The sequence below is a fragment of the Streptopelia decaocto genome, assembly GCF_964273445.1.
Source record: "Streptopelia decaocto genome assembly, chromosome: 2".
NCBI classification, from domain to species: Eukaryota; Metazoa; Chordata; class Aves; order Columbiformes; family Columbidae; genus Streptopelia; species Streptopelia decaocto.
Genome location: NC_138655.1, coordinates 69218261 through 69235794, shown reverse-complemented (window position 1 = coordinate 69235794; position 17534 = coordinate 69218261). Strand labels below are relative to the sequence as shown.

At 39.0% G+C, this 17534-nt stretch overlaps 1 protein-coding gene across 1 annotated transcript in view; it reads right to left on the bottom strand.

Annotated features, from left to right (window-relative positions):
* Positions 1–594: 594 nt before the first annotated feature.
* EPB41L4B (erythrocyte membrane protein band 4.1 like 4B) overlaps positions 595–17534 on the bottom strand; it is a gene marked incomplete at its 5' end in the record, with an annotated part of 95429 nt that continues 78489 nt past the window's right edge. Inside the window, 12 exons of the mRNA XM_082045840.1 lie at positions 595–1029; positions 3692–3759; positions 4817–4850; positions 5340–5370; positions 7433–7542; positions 7646–7815; positions 7988–8057; positions 8373–8461; positions 9525–9612; positions 10221–10341; positions 14579–14631; positions 15404–15448. Coding sequence (XP_081901966.1) covers positions 882–1029; positions 3692–3759; positions 4817–4850; positions 5340–5370; positions 7433–7542; positions 7646–7815; positions 7988–8057; positions 8373–8461; positions 9525–9612; positions 10221–10341; positions 14579–14631; positions 15404–15448 — 1027 coding nt within the window. The 3' untranslated portion in view covers positions 595–881. The remainder of the gene's footprint in view (positions 1030–3691; positions 3760–4816; positions 4851–5339; positions 5371–7432; positions 7543–7645; positions 7816–7987; positions 8058–8372; positions 8462–9524; positions 9613–10220; positions 10342–14578; positions 14632–15403; positions 15449–17534) is intronic.

The window sequence follows — 17534 nt, the reverse complement described above, 5'->3', positions numbered from 1 at the left end:
CAACTTTGCAAATGTCTAACTTAAAAAAATAGAGCTATTTCACTAGATTGTCCTCATCTGGTAGTATAACGATCATGAGCTGTTTTTGAATCCACTCAGAGAAAAGTTATCAGTAGGTAGTTATATGCGATTGTATAGTTCACTTCCATAATCACATTAAAAATAAGATGACAGCAGCACCCTGTTAGCAAGGATTCGTTTTTAACATTCTTGCCTTTATAGCAGCAGGTATGGTTTCAGGGGATGCTATCCGTATAATCAGTAAGTCAAAAAAGGAACACACAAACTCCATGAAGTTTATGATAGTGTTCTTTCCCTATACTTGTTTTTGAAGTTATGCAAGCACCTCTATTTTTGCTGCAGAACACAAAAATTAAAAACAAATGACACCCGACCTATGACTAATTCAGTAGGCTCCCTTTGCTGGTGGTCCACAAGCCACTTTGATTGCCAGTGTGAATTCTGGTTTTTCCTCCCTCCAATCTCCTATTTGCATGTCAACTAAAAAACAAAGGTTCATCTTCATCTATTAATTTGACTCAAAAGAAACAAGATAGTAAAAATAACTAAGGCACAAATGGCTGATCTTCAACAGCAGGCAGAGGGTCACAGGTTTGAAAGTATGGTAGAATGTAAATCCTCAGAAATATTTCTGGTCTCGGTGCACTGAAAATTCTTACCAGCTTTCACAAGAAGTTTTTCAAGATTTTTTACAAAGATATGGAAAATACTTTTCCCAAGAATGTCCACGAACACTAAACAAGGATGGATGTACATACAAAGACACACACTTTATGCACAGTACACATACTGCAGACAGACAAGGACCATGGAATGCAATGATCGTCTAAGATGGCAGGTGAAATGAAGATGACTGCTTTTCAGAGGGTCGTCATGAGTTTATCTTGGTACAGCATACTTTGGACTCCTCCTAAATTCTTCTGGTTCTGCTCCTGGATATAGCGTAAATTGCTGTCATCTCCACTTGTGGGGGGTTTCCAATATGGCCTGTCATCATGATAGGGTGGCCTGTACCATTTGTACAGTTATTGGTTAGTGAGAGATGGAAGCAAACTTATGAGAGCTACACAGTAACATGAGTTCATCCAGCAAGTGCTAAGCATACATATGGTGTGAAGGACAGCTATCAGTCAGGGAAGGAAATGGTGGCAGACCTACAGGTCTGATGCAGAAGCCACTGAAGCAGCTGGGAATCTTTTGGCTGATTTCAAAAGCCTTTGAGTCAGAGCTCAGTCATGAAAAACCCTCTCTGTTTTCAAGTGTTGTAGACAAGTGTCCTGCATCAGTGCTCCCGAATACCAGAGGGACGGTGGGGAGGGAGGAGCAGGCCATGGGCAAACTAAACGTGGACAACAAACAAGTAAAATAAACCGGATCATACAAAAAGTTGAGGTCATGAAAATGCATCCCTAAGGCCTGAAAAATTAAGAAAGCCAATCCTATTAAGAATGAAAATTACTCTTCTGTATGTATTGCTGTTCCTTCAGCAGTGGTGCAGCTGATTACTCTGAAGCAGCCTGTAAGTTACAGTCACATTTTGTTGAGACGAACACCTAGAGCTTACAGCTAGTACAGGTATTTCTCGGTGACTATGTAGTGAAACTTGCAAAAGTACTACGAGGAATTTTTTTTTTCCTTATTTGTTCATTATTTCTTGCTGCTTGGAGATACTAACGTCAGCCACTCCTACAGTATCTCCTGAACCACTGCAGGGAGGGGAATAAATAAATAAAAATTCTGAACACTATATAGGAAACCACAATACTCAAGATTCCTTATTACCAAACTGAAGCTGCACTTTTTTTGTTGGTAATTTTTTTATGCTAGCAGAAATATAGGCAGGTTTAGACTTGAACTTTTTTTTTTTTTTTAGAGACTCTGAAGTTATAGAATGACAACTGTTAATTGGAATGAATTTTTTCAGATGGCTGAACATTAAGTGAACAGCAAACAAATAATTTCACTGAAATGATTTACTAAGAAGACTGAGACTCAATCCCACGTATTATTTAATAAAAGATAAAAAAAAAGCCCACATATATAACAGGTATTGCACAGGTAGTTTCATTTCAGCCCTTGGCCCATTCCAGACTTGTACGCCCAGCAGAAAGAATTTCATGCACCTGTGGTTTATCAAATCAGCCTATCCAAGATGTTAAACATCCAGCTCTTCCACTGTGACTGCTACCTGACTGGGACAAAAATTCTGAGCACCTTTTTCTACTGAACTTGCATGACTGAGCTTTTAAGTATGTTTTTAAGATTTACAAGCCTGGCTATAAAAAAAGCCACTGTTCATATTTCACTGACCTTAATGTTTGCCCAGGCAACAGAGAGGCTGAAAGGGGAAGTTGTCTACATACATTACAATACATTATTGTGCTTATTTCAGTATCGCTCTGCTCCAGGGTAAACTATTTGACTATTTATTTAACATAAGTGAAGAAATCTTTAGAAAAATTTCAGCAAAACCTCAAATTATTTATAAAATCATTAACCTCTCTTGGCAACCACTTTTTTGTAATATGAAATTGGACACTTTACATCACACATACACACACAAATGGACTAGTAAACCCTAAAAAGAGGAAGAATCTTGAACATGAAGTACAGCCAAAGTGAATTACCCAATTTAAATAGTCTCTGTTTCTAGAATAAGTTTAGTATCTGCTTTACTGCTGCATGCTAGGAATTTTGAGATGACAATAAGTATGTCTGCTTCTCTGCCTAGAACATATTTCTTAGAACATATTTGCCTTTTTCCTGCATTCTCAGGCTCAAACTCAGACCAATCTCAGCCTCATCTCCAGAGCCTGCCTACGCTAAGAATGCAGTCTACCTATTCTGATCTAAGAACATAGAGATAAAAATGAAGATTAGGGTATTGGTATGTTTCAGACAAGACACTAATTATTTGTCTAAAAAAATAAGTAACCTAAAAAAGGATACTTTCTATTAAGATAAAATAGCAGCTGAGTTTTATCGCATGTACATGCATGGACACACATCCACCAGCAGGTGTGTGCCTCCACTGTGCATTCCACCATGCCAGTTCTAACTTGGACTGAACTTCTTCCAAAATTACTTTTCACTCAATTTCTTTCATTACTCGTTAAAAAATACTATACAAGAAGACTGCACAATAGCACATACAGGTATATTTTTGTGGAACAGTTCTCAAAAATTCAATGTTATAACTTCACTAACGCTAATTACCTGTAAAGCCACTGATACACTGTTCTGTGTACATGTTATTTTTCCATAATCATTTCTACAAAATATGAAAAAGTGCTGCAATGCAAGAGTCTGTTAACTCATAACTGTACCCTAAAATGAGTTTCTTCTTTATCTTAAGAGATTAAATACTAATCAAATTGCAGTTAGTTTCATTGAAGCTACTGAGCATCTTCCCCATCCAACACACTTCGTATGGATAATACACTGAAGTTGTATTCCAAATTCTGAATTAAAAGTCAGCCGAAAAAAATTTTCACCTAGGAGATTAGGACATTCCAAATAGAAGTTACTTAATACTACCTCTACATCACATGTTTCTAACTTATGTTTGCTTTTCATGTGCAGAACATCGCTCAATACATCCACCAAAGCTTCAAGCCAACAGATTAAGATAAGGAAAGAAGTAATCATCTTTTTCATGAAGACTGCTTACCTTACGTTCACAGGTGTATGTGGATGCCAGTGTGGCTGAGCGGGATGTATATTAGGATGATACTGTGGCTGCAAGTAAAAACATTGAAGGTAGTTAATGAAATAATATAAAAATTCCCTATTAACTTTTTGTTTTTCTGGGGCCACGAGGAACATGCTCCCTGTGAGCCCTAGAAAGCCACTGTTTCAGCCGTTCTCCCATGCCATTTAGCATATACATGAGACCTCTTGGTGAGGAACTTGCTTGTTAGGAAACACTGATGGGAAAATGCAAAGAAAATTGCTTTTCTGCTTGAGAGACAACCTGGCACATCTAGTGCTTCTCATAGAGAGCACATCAAAAGAATGTCAGCTTTAATCAAAGGTGTAGAGTGAGAAAGGTTACTATTATAACAGCAGTCTTCAGAAGGTCACCTGTCTTTGGTGACAGCATTTCTCTCTCATATCCATGTCATCTTGAGAAGAAACATGGAAACAAAATCACTACTGAGACTTTTAATAAAAACAAGTGTTAAGACTAAGTTTTCATGCATGCATGCAGTTTGGATGAAAGCACAGATTGCTTTCTCAGTAGCACTAATTGCTAATATCACAGATGAAAACCACATAAGACTTTTCCCTCAGGTGTATAAAGGATCTTTTTCCTTTTATTAAAAACAAAACAAACAAACAAAACCCTTCCACATTTGACCAGCAATGAACTCCTTAAGTGTTGTGATGGGGGAGATAATTGTAGCTTTGAACTTCTTGTCGCAGATCATCCAATGTGAGATGCTGCTCTAGAAAAAAGCATTGCTCACAGAGCAGTCTCCTGGGGCCCATCATATTCACAGTCCCAAAGGCTTTAAACTGGGATGGGAAAGCCAGGGCAGGGGGGGTGGCAAAGGGAGCATATTCGGATTGCAGAGCACCCAAGATCACAGGGGAAGAAAGAGAGGAGTCCCTCCACTTTCCCCTTAACTCCTAGTGTGATGCTGCTTATTTCTGAAAGACCTCAGAGAACCTCACCTCAGAATAAGGAAAGGTGACCAAAAGCAGAACAGCTGTACTAATTACAGAGAGCAAAAATATTTACCAATAAATAAGAAAATGGCAATATTCTCCTCAACAGCTATTATGATCTTACCTGGAAGTTATGGACTTCAGGAGTAGTTTTAGCACTGAGGGAGAAAAAAAAAATAGCTTTTATGGAACAAAGGCATCTGTCACAATTACCTATAGTTTAGCATTCCACTCTTCACGGAAGTATTACAGTGAAGTAAAATTCATATTCTTAAGGATATTGATATTTTGAGATACACACCAGAACAATTAGGGTGCAAGAAAGAGGGGGTGAATTATTTTCTTCATTTTACATTTATGAAACATGAACAAATAATATAAGTTAGCATAATAGCAATGAGCAGAAGGAAATATGCTTTACTTTAGTCTGATCTCAAACACAAAAAGAGAAAAAAAAAATGGAAGCACTTGAAGTCTCATATGCAGTCCCCAAGAAGAATCTGGTACCACGTAATGAGAGGTGCCAAAGCAATTCTCCCACACTTGAGAATTTTTGTCAACAAATCCTGATGCAGAAATGATCTTCAGAATCCCTTTTGCCTGACAAGAGCAACCGAGAGGTAGAGAGAACTTAGGCAGTCACTTACCACAACTGTGCTGCTTTCACAGGATTGTTTGCTTAAAAATAAAAAAAACAAAAAAAACCCTTAAGATAGGTGAAAAAAACCTTAAGACATCTGAAATATCCATAATTTTGCAGCTACTGTGATTGGGATGTTACACTACAGCTTAAGTGAATTCTTACACAGACGTATTTGTCCAAATGCATCACGATCACATGAGCAGCCCTGTGCTTTCTAGCATTCCTTTGTGAGTCCATAAACTATGAGACAGACACGAAACTCCCTGTTTCTGCAAGTCAAAGCCCATCAAAGATGACAGCAGACGAGTATTCTTCCTGGATGGCACAAAATCACGACTTTTGGCAGAGTGAGCTCTGCACAACCAGAGCACTACTCTTCTCACCTTGCTGTAGCTACCATGTCAATACCTTGGAAATCAGAAGCTAACTCTCGAAGCAATTTTGCATCTTAGAGAAACCAGAGTATTCCTGAAGTTGGTAATGGTCTGTATGTTATTACAGTGAATGATGGTGGCCAGAAATCCCATCAGCTGGGAATACAGCAAGGTTCTGAGCAACCCTGAGCAACAAGGTCTTGGCTTGTGCTTTGGACAGGCTGGAAAGAACAGTGAAGAAGGCAGTTGAATAACTGGGATCTATAATTTATTTTTCCTGACAAACAGCGTATTTTTCAAGAGCACTGAAAAATACGCTGAGTGATACAGCTGAAAATCCAAGTCTCTGCTGAATGCAGAAAGTGGATGACAAGCTTAATGAGACACTGTAGAAGTCTCAAAGAGACTGAGCTAGGACAGAATCCAATGCTTGTAGGCTGCAACAAGGTATAGGTCTTAATGGCCAAGAGATGCATGAAAGACAATAATCTAAAGGGAGTTTTTGCATTAACTTAACAAATATGCTGTTGAGTTCCCCGGAGGGAGATCATCTGGGTATGACAGCAGTTCTGCCTGGCTGCTATGCACAGAGAACCAAACCAAGCATAAGTCACACTCTCTTCTCCCCCCATCTCATAGACGTAAGTACAGAAGTGCAGAGACATAAGGTATAACCTGCAGGTCTGACAGATCCTGTTACTGTAAAAATAAAATTAAAATAATCTATTCTTCCACTCACAAAATAATCCCCACTTACCATATATTATAATTGACTCTCATATCACATAACAGTGTCTTACAAATTTAATTAATTTGCATTTCCATAAAAACTGGCATGTACTAAGGAATGGGGTGGGGGGAGTGTTACAGCCTCTAGAAAGCACGAATGCTTGCTACTGTGTTCCCTCCATTGCACATGAGAAATAAAAGTGTGTCTGTAATACCACAAGAAGTTTTCATGGAACTGAGGTTTTTATTCTAGGAATGCAAAGGGGTGCAAAGACATCCTAAGGGAATGACAGCTCACCCTGCTCTACACAGCAACTACACCTCCGGCCTCAAGTAATACAGAATTTAGAGGGGGTTGTCTTGCAGTGTTACTTGCTAGGCTTTTCTTCAAAGAATAAAAAACTTAGCTTAAGTCTTGAAGGACAAATGACAAAACCACAAGGGAAATCAATTCCTTGTCATTCCATTCAAATTCAGCACATTTCAACTCCCAGAGAAAGCTGGTTAAGGTCAGAGTCTGGATACATGAGTAACACACTATTACAGCGAGCAAAGCAGCAGTAACTGTATAATGAGACTGCTCAATAACCTTAAAACTGTCTGGCTAGATAAGAAAGTCAGCAAGGCTTTTGGACACTGTCACACTTACATGGAAAATGCACTTTTTCAAAGAAAATACTACATGCTTTTCCTCAGTGAGTTTGATGCAACTTTTCTTCCCTCCTCAACTGAGCACCAAAAGAACCCATTGGTACCTCCTTTCCACAGATGCAGAAGGAACAATTAAGTGTAGACAGAGATTAAAAACAGTAGAAATTAACAACAGACTCTGGCTTTGGAGAAAAATCCTCACATATATTCTGACTTTTTAGGTGGTCTCACATGTTTTTCTTTTTATACTGTGGTATAGATTTTATGGTTGTAATAAGACATTTGTATGAGGTAACAGGACACCTGCATGACCGGTTCAGTAAACACGTGTACAAATACTTACCCTTAAAAGTTGAATGCCTTCGAGAAGGATATCGCTTGCTGGGTCTTCTTTCAAATGTACTAGTCCTGCGTAACCTTGTCCCATGTGTTGCCTGATACTCTGTCCGTCCACTTAAAATACAGAAATAAACGAAGTTAACTACTACCTTTTGCTGGATGCTGTACTTGCCCCTTTGCATAAACACAAATATATTGCTATTACTTCGCTAAATACCTGAATCTGAAGCGTGATCCCAGCCTTATGAAGTCGGATCTACTAGATTTACTATTTGCTGGGGCTCGCAATCTGAAGAAAGCATGGTGCTCCACTGCGCACTTCCACAAATGTTTGCACGTTTTGGCACTGTCTAACCGGAAAACAAATGTGTGCTCTTGCTCTCTGCCCTAAATGCAGAAACAAAAGCTTTGGAAGTTGGCATGCAAGATATCAGTTACTGTCCTTGGTAGGAGAAATACAGCCTGGGCCAACAGTGTGCTGAGCCTCCTATGTGTTGTTACCAGCCTGAGCACACACCACACTTTGTTGGATCAGGCTCAAGTAAGGGAAGAAAGTTACCTGTTCATCATCTTCTACAACCACAAGTGTTAGCTTGCTCTTTTTAAAGTCCATTTTTGTGATTTTAGGCCTAAAAACAAGAAGCAAAAAGAAAATTAAGGGAAAAATAATATTTTGTAAGCTAAGAGAATCCTCCAAAATGTATGAGTGATCTGCAACACTGAAGCACTTCAGGAATCATAATAAAAGTAAGATTTCCTGGAAATGTGACTATTCTCCAACAAATATTTCACATTCGAGTGGTACTTCTAACCATGCTAATTTACCTTCAGATTTAACCTTGTAGATTCAATCTACAGGACAAAATGTAATTAAGACCCCATTATGTAAAGGAGAAAGATTTCATCATTTTAACAGAAAGACATATAATGCAAAAACATATTACCAAAAGAATAAGCCTATTTTGTTGGCTCCTTCAAAGATCAATATGCCTGTTGGCGTCAGTCCAAGAGCATATTCACAACCATCTCTTCCCTGCAAGCAAGCACAGAATCAAATACTCAATGTGCCATTATGAGTGTTAGACTTACAGTACAGTAGTACATCGAAATCCATGAGTTTTAAACTAAACAATAAGGTTTGCATATTTTTTATCATAACAGAGCAGAATATGCATCTGTATTGGGTGCAAACTGGCAGGTTTTGGCAAAAGGAGAGTGCAGTGTGCCCTGTGTGGGAGGAGGCCGTGTGCTGTCCCAGATGGCTCTGATGCCCAAGGAATGGCCCTGCACCAACAGCCAGGGAAGCCCACACTTTGGCTCACGTGTGTTTCAGAGCAAGCAGAAGCTGCCAGGGGAAGGAGACGCAGAGGGAGAAATTTGAGGGACATGGGTAGAGGCATGTGGAAAGGGACACTGTGGGAACGTGGCTGGAGACGTAAGCTTGGGAGAAGCCTCTCCCTGCAGGAAGAGGTTCTTCTGAGGGACCATGACCCAGGGGCAACCCATGCCACTACAGAGACACCTCTGAGGAACTGACCCACACCATTACAGGGACAACCCTGAGGGGCCACGGCCTGTGGGTGCCTCACACCAGGGTAGGGACAGCCCTGAGGGACTGCAGCCTGCAGAGAACCTGTACCAGGGCAGGGATGGCCCTGGGGGACAGTAACTCATGGGTGACCCATGCAGCAGCAGAGGAGCAGTAAGAAGCACTGGCCAGCTGAGGAAAACAAGTGAGAAGCTGGATGTGGCACAAGGAAACTGTTGTGCAGATGACCGCAACCTTGTTGGCTGCTTTGGGAGGGACTGAGTGTAACCCACAGAGAAAACAGGGGGAGTTGACACTAGGAGGAAGGGAGGAGAGGTGTTGGACCGAAGTTGAGCTGGGGAAGGGGGAGGAAAGGTGTTTGTGTCTTTCTTCTATTGTCTTCTTCTTTTTCTTTTTGTCAGTACTCGAATCATTAATTAAACATTTATGTTAACTGGCAGTCAATTGAATTAAGGGAAAGTCCCTAAGTCGTGTTTGGCCTGAGACAGCATCTCCATTCAATGTTCTGACCCCACATTCATAAAATAAAGTTTAACATGGATCTTACCTTAACTACATGCATATCTACACCATACATTTCTAGCCATTTAGCTTTGTTCAAGTAACACAATTCAGCCTGTGCCGGGCTCTTCCCCCTAAGAACATAAAAATTATTTATACTTTATGGTAGGAAATTTGTTTTAAAATTCGTTCCCCCAATCGTTTTCTTTGGGCCCTCAGTCTTAATGACACTAATGTACTTCAAGCTTAGCTTATGCTTTTACTGTGTTCCCTCCAAATGAAAACAAATCAGAGGGACAAAAATCGAAAAAGGTCTAAAATTGCCAATGAGGACTGCAAGTTCAGGTAAGACAACACCACCAAAATGTACCATATTCATTAACAAACGACAGAAAAATCTATTTGCTACTAGCTCAAACACAAAACTTTACGTGTGCATGCATGAAAGAGAGAAAAAGAATTGTCTCCAACTCAAACAGAAAAAAGACCAGACTGCTTAAACTGTTATGAAATCACCCAAAGAAAAACAAACAAAAAAAGCTCACCCTAACAATCTTTCCTAAATTACCACTTCCCACTTCTAAGGAGGGAGATAGCTCAAGGTCTGTCTAGAATTCTTCTCAATTGAAAAACATAATTGCCATTTTACGTTTGCTGAAGGGGTTCTTGTGGACACATCTGACTTTGGAAGAGAAGAAAACCTCCTGTTGCTAGAAACACCACTCCAACACAGGTATCTTACCTGCACTCTTTCCATTTCTGAAAAATGTCAAATTCCATTGCTTCAGTCTGGTTTGGTGCAAACCTGAATTCAGACACGAGTTCTGGTGTGTGCTCTGGGTGCTCACACTCTCCCAGCTCAGCTGCAATCAATCAGTGGAAAACTTAAAATAATGAAGATCATGGGTTGACCAGAAACATTTAATTCCATAATCTCCACAAAGACAATGATAGTTTACAAGTTTTTAAGTATGCTGTAGATGAATATACTTGTGCTGATGTTGTAAGTTAAAAAGAGCCCCACAAACTCAAAGGAGATGGTACAGCAAAAGTCAGACAAATCCATTTGCAAGAGCAGTGTGAGGTTATGGTACAGAATTCTGACACTGAAGAATGTTATAACTAAACCAGCTTAACTGAAGCCACTTCTCTGGATTCTAAAGTATTTAAAGGACATGACGTTTCTGATAAAAAAAAAAAACAACCAAAAAAACCCAATGCACTACCATTTCAGAAGAGGTTACTTCAAAACTTCCTCCCATTGCAATGAGGTCACACTTTTCATTTCAAAACACTTCCCACTCTATTGCATGCTTTGTTACAATACTATTCATGTCAAAACATGAAGATAATACCTAGTCTCAAGAAACCACTGATAAAGTTTGTTTTTAAAGCACAGTGCTGGTGTAATATTCAGATTAAGTAAGTTTTAAGGAAAGAAATGCTGACGCGTTAACACAATTGGGGTGTCATTTTCTACTTATTTACTTAGGGCCTGCTATCTTCTTTCCTAGGAGCAGAACACTTTCAAACTCTACTGAGCTCAACAGGAGATGCAAGTGCTGAGCATCTCGTTGCCTTACACCCTTAACTGTCTTGTGCCTGCAACACGCTTTTCTCCTGGAACCTCTCAACTACACAAAGAGGCTGCAATGTCACTGCTGTGGGACTGTGAGACAAACTGAGTAGCAAATACACAGTTCAGCAATATCACGCATTACCTAACACATGATGCGATTCCAAACCAGGCTAGTTGGTGTTTCTCGACTACTACTATTACTACTACTACCGAAAACCTCTCCCAAAACCAACCAAAAAAACCACACCCCAAAAACTAAAACCACACCGACGGAAATTAAATCCCTTGAAGAAAAGAGTTTTATTGCTTCAGGGCACATAACAGTTGGAAAAATTCAATTCACTCTCAGTCTTCAAAAATAGGAAGTTACATTCAAAATGTAATCTGTTGACTGATATACCTACTAGGTGGTTTCGAGCACTTGAGCTTGCTCAAACATACAGCATTCCTGAGGTTATTAAACAGATTGAGTTCACAGATGTTCATTTCTAACTATGGCCTTAGACACATTTTTTCTCTTCACCAGTAATCTTTCATGGTGAGTTACATTATTCCTATCTATATGTCTTTTTCTTTAACAGAGATATCTTAGCTCTACTGTTGCTTCATCTAAGTTGGAAGCCTATTTAACACAGATGTTGTGAAGTATTACTGGCAGTCCAGTCTTCAGTATATAAGGGGGAGTAACAACAAACACATTAGCAATGAGGACTTCAGGAAAAAAATTAAGAAAGTGAAATCTGATGTGTTGACAACCATCTAGGAAAAACACAGGAGATTCCTCTACTAGTTAACCGAGAGAGAAGATGGGGAATGAAGGCTGTGCTGTAAAAAGCACATGTAAGGATGAGAAGATTTACGAGCATGTAGGACACAAGATACACCGAGAAGCTAGGGCAGAAATATAGGTACAAGAAAAATACCACTCTCTGTTTCTCAAGAGCTGCACTCTCTATTTTTCCACTCTGAGGCAAACGAACCATGTCATCATTTTGATCTCTAAGAAATAGGTCTTGAGAGTAAGAGCCAGTCAGAGCCTCATTGGTTCCCTGCACGGGGGCGGGAAGAGGCGGGAAGCGCGGGCTTTGTACAAGGATCCCCTCACTAGTGTCTTTCTGGCGGAATTACTATCCCTGAATGGCTCAGCAGCACTAATATTTTCAACACAAAGGCACAGCAGTGGATTCATCTTCTTATCTGCAGTTTTATGGTAAAGTATCATGCTTTGGTATGCCCCTCCTCCAGTCTCTTTTGGTTTTGTTTTTTTTTTTTTGGTGAGTGGGTGTTACAGAACACATTTATATACATTATTTGTGTTGTTTAATAAATAACTGCATAAACTGGGGGACATTTTTAAAAGGAGGTTTCCTGGACATTTTTGAAAACTGCAAAAAAACATGTTTATCTGCAAATATATTGTTGATTGTTTTACACAGAAGGAAAAAAGAAGTTTGCACTATCCCATGAAGGTATCTTATGGTTAGAATTGAAAACTGGAGATCTGAGAATAAGTTTTCCTTTTCAGGTTAATTAGTTTCAAAAGTATACCTGGTTAAATAGAAAAGCCATGCAAGACTCATGAAGTAGTTAAAAACCAATTCTAGCAGTTACAGTCTTTCTGTAGATAATCCCTAAGTGAAGCACGTGATTATGTATCTCCTTCACAAGTTACCCCACACTGCAGATCAATGTTATTTGCTACAGAAGCTCCTTCATGGGACTGGCAAGAAACCAGCCATTTATGTTTGGAAGATGATTCACACAAAATGACAGCCTTGGAAACTGTTGCTTGAAAGAAAGAGAGAGCTACTGTAACAGAACAACTTCCTTGATAAAGAAAATGAATGAAGTTTAAAGCTGTCCTGTGAAAAGGCCTTTCAGAGGGTTACAGCATCAATTCCTTAATAGCCTTTTATAACTTATTGCTCACTCTTAGGAAACCAACACTAAGGAGTAAGATTGAATTTCACAGACAACATGACACCTACTGAGGAGGAGATAATAATTTGACATTTCTTTAAACTCTTCTGGTTAATTAGAAGCTTCCAATGTCAATGTAAGAAATGTTATATTAAATGTGATATTAAAGCATATGACAGCACAGATAAATAAATTAGTTGCAATAACACAATAATTTTGGAGAAAATGATTGTGATGATGTCAAAATCGTGGCAAACTGAAACTGAAAAAAAGACAGGAGAAAAGTATAAAAATTCTACCACAATCTAAGCAGGTTTCCAAAGACAGTGTCAAGAAGTGCTAGTTTTGGCACCTGGTTGGAGACATTATAAACATGATGGATGGCTATTTTGTTACATTCACATTCACAGGTGACCGTTACTATCCAAAATGTTGAGGCATCAACCTATTATCCTTTGCTTGGTTCTCTTTGTTTAGACCAGAGGTCAGGGTACTGCAGTTTTTGTCTGTGAAAATTGAAGTAATGAATCAAATAGGGGCTCCAGATTTTCTCCATCTCCAGAAGACAAATGGAGTTTGCCTGCAGCAGTTCTTTGCACACCTAAAAATCTGAGCTGTGCTAGACTGGTGCAGATGGAAACTGAAATAACTCACTGCCTTAAGATTTACACTTGTTGCTGTTTGGAACTGAAATCCCAGTTTTGACTGTCAAGTCCATCTAGAATTACTGAGTTATCTCCATTCCTGTACTAAGAGACTCTTCCTAAGCACTTCATGTGCCATTGCCAACCACCAGCAGAACAGAAAGATTATTTTTCATTTCGACTCATTTTACTGCTAATATGCTTAGACTGTTCCAGATCACTGAACCTTCTTTTAGAAAAGAATTAACGTGATTTGAGATTCATTACACAAGTTTCCTTCCCATCTGCAAACCAAATTGCCCGAAACAGAATAAAATATTTGTATTAATGTGTTTGCAGCCATAAAAAACCCCAACTTTTTCCTACAACAAACTAATGAAACCTAGTGTCCTGGATTTTTTCATTTTTTTTTAATCTTGTAACCCCTGCTTCTGACTCAGAAGTAATCTTAGCTCTTACCTTTCCATGTGATTCTCTTCTCTCCAGTACCTGCCATCCTGTCCCTCCCGCCCTGTAAGCATCTCCCATCTCACACAAAGCAGAGGTTTGCTCTCCTGAGCACAGGCCCATCAGCCACTCCACCCACAGGGACCTGCCTGCCCCAAACCCTGCGCTGAAGGGCAGCTTTTCAAGCTCAGCAGGTAACACTGCACACACCCCACAGCTTCTCCCTCAGTGAGGAACTGTTTGGGCTCTTTCTTTCTTGGTCAGCCCCTGGTTTCCTTGAAACCTTTGTCCATCTGAGCCTTGGAGGGTCCTTCCCCTTCGCTAATGTAGTTCAGAAGTTCTGAATGGAGGGAAGGCGGGAAAGTGATCTCCCTATAATTCTTCTTCTCAGGTAAACAAATGCCATTTATAAATAATCAGTGAGAAATCATTAGTATCAAAGAGTGAAAAGAAACTAGTTGGTAAGTTTTTTAATACATTAGGACAAACAACTTTCAAAAGATTGCATACCTTGGAGACACAGAGCTGCCAGTTCAACAGCAGTTTCATACGGACATTTCAGTCTTAAAAAAAAAACAAAAACACACGCTACAAAAATCACATCTTTTTTCTCAGTGAGTTCTGCTTGCAATAAAGTGAAAAAGTATTATGATATATGAAATGGAAAAGTTAATTTTCACAAGCTAGTAATGATACAAAACTTCTGCAATTATTTTTTACTTGCATATGATTATTTCCTAATTCAGTACATTCTTATTAGCACTAAACACATATGATACACTCCACCATAATAGGGACAACAGTAAATCCACTAAGATGCCACTTTTGCACTAACACTATATTTTAGAACATGTGCTCTTGAGATTTTTGTAATTAAAAGAAAAATAGAGCAGGTGTGAATTTATTGGCCAGAGTGAGACTATGAACATACAAGATATTTTTGCAGAGTTGACCTCTACAGAAAGTGTTGCACTTCATCATCTTTTTCTCCTCTAATCTACCTACCATACTGAAAAATATGGCAGGCAAGCCCATGTTGCATTTTCAAGTCACAAAAATCAGGACAGTCCTTGTTCTCCTTATACATTTCCATCCCCTGGTCAATCCACTAAAGGCCTTTACTCATTCTATTTGTGAATAATGCAGTCATGATGCACACAAAGCCATATATCTCTCTATTCTATAGGAAAAAAATGCACGTGGAACTGTAAACCGTGTTCATAATCTGCACAAATACCAAAAGAATTACATACTTAAAGTAAAATTTTAAATCGCTAAGAGATTAACTATTCTAAATACTTTAAATTACAGCTGCAAGAGCAAAGAGGTACTTACTTCCCTGAAAGAATGTCTTGCCGGAGCTGTAATACAAACAGGTACCTGACAAATAAAAATTCAGAAAGTCAAAAGTATACATAATGTCATACATCTAGCCCCAACGGCTGGAAAAATATTCCAATTCATTTCACAACATTTTCATTAACTTGCTCTAACAAAAATAAAAGGGTCTTTGTGATCACCGAGATTCATCCTGCAACCTTTGAAGTTCCCATAGCTTTCACTAAAATCAAAAGAAGAGAATATTTTTCACCTACTGGCCTTGCTGTTTAGGGATGTGCTCTACTCTGAGCACACACCACAGCAACCTAAATGTTACTGACACTTCAAAGTTCTTTTGAGCTGGGTCTTGCCCAATTAAAGCAAGAACTGAGCTATAGGATCTAAATACGAAACACAGATAAAGGCATGAAGACTTCAGGGCTGCCTTCTCAAACAGAAATACAGAACATGGAAAAAGTCCAAACTGGGCAAAAGGTCAGGCTGAATTTTCACTTAAAATAGCAGAAAGGTTCTGAATAAGAGAAACCCAAATTCCATAGAGCTCACACATTTATGTAGGAGGCCAAGTGGAATCTACAGCCTTCAAACTGCAGTAGTATTTTAAGCTCTCGCTAATCTCCAGCTTTAGGCATGCTTCATGTTTCATAGCCACTCAGATTTGGGGCTTGGGGCATGCAGAAGTGCCCCAGGCCACACAAGAGCTCGGTACAGGAACCAATGGCACAGGCAGGCTCTGCACTGCTCTAGACACTGTGGGGTGAGACTTGAAATAATGAGAAAAGAAAGCACGAGGGACAAGTGAGAGACAGCCCAGTAAATGCAAACATAAACTACTCCTATCTTTAAAATGGATGCTAGAAAGACAAAGTGTTTTGCACCACAGAGGACATGCTGTGAGCACGGTAAAAGACGAACAGTTGGGATCAGACAGGAAAACAAATGAAGATTAAAAAGACTTCTCATGATACACTAAAGCCGAATCAGATTTATCCACATTAGCTCTGTGTCACGTCTCTGATTCACATACTTGGCTAATAATACCTGCCAATCAAACCTGGGTATTTGCGTACATAGATTAAGGTAGACAAGTATATTTCCTGTTCTTATTGTTTTCTCCTGATGATTCACAATCCCATGAACTCTTTTAAATTTGCAAGAAAAATCTGGGCAGTGTTTCTCTTGGTGCCAGCCGGCCTGTGCAGCACTGTAGCTCTGCTTGGGTTGGTATGACTTACTCTTGCTCCTTTTCTGCATGCAGGCTAAGCATCAACAGCTCAACTGTTGATACTCGAAATCAGCAAAATACCTTAGAAAATTCTCCACAACACACAGGTACAGACACATCCCTCTGTTGTTTTTCTAACTAAACTAACTAACCAGGTCTCACAAAAGTGACAGAATTGTCTTCCAAAATGCACTGGATTTCAATGGTATTTATAAACTGGAAAAAGACTAGTGGGTAAAGGGTTTCAACACTTCCCCATCACTGTGTTAATTATGAGAATGTGATGTTTACAGCTTCTCTTAAAACTGGAGTCTACTAGAAAACAGGTCTCCAGAAGGAAATTTGAACACCTCCATGGAACAGGCCAGTACATGGTTACTGTTAATGATAATTTTTCTTCCTCATTTTACGTCCATTCCATTTCCACTTGGAATAATTCTGAGTATATAGCTGTTAATCTTCACTTTTTACTCAACATGCTACATGGAAAATGTGATCCGCTCAACATAAAGGTTCTTAAAAAACCCAGCAATATTCAGAATTTCTTTCTCCAACAAAAAAGAAAAAATGCAACTATGTCTTCACTGTAAAATCAATTTCCAGATGATTTTAATTTTCCTTCCATAGCTTCACAATGGTTTTCTGTCAAGCTTATAATTTAAAAAAATTCTTCGTAATACTGAAAATTAGCTGACTAAAGTATTTTTCTAATTAAGATAGCCTTCTGAAATGTCACCTTTCAGCAATAATTAGATCACTTTCAGAGGATATGTCTTACTTGATCACAGCAATGATCACATAGCTCAGAAACATACATCTCACAGAGACTAGGATCATATGCTTCAGAGGATTAAGAAAGAAATCTTGTGGTAGACAGTAATGGAATAATTTGACCACAGG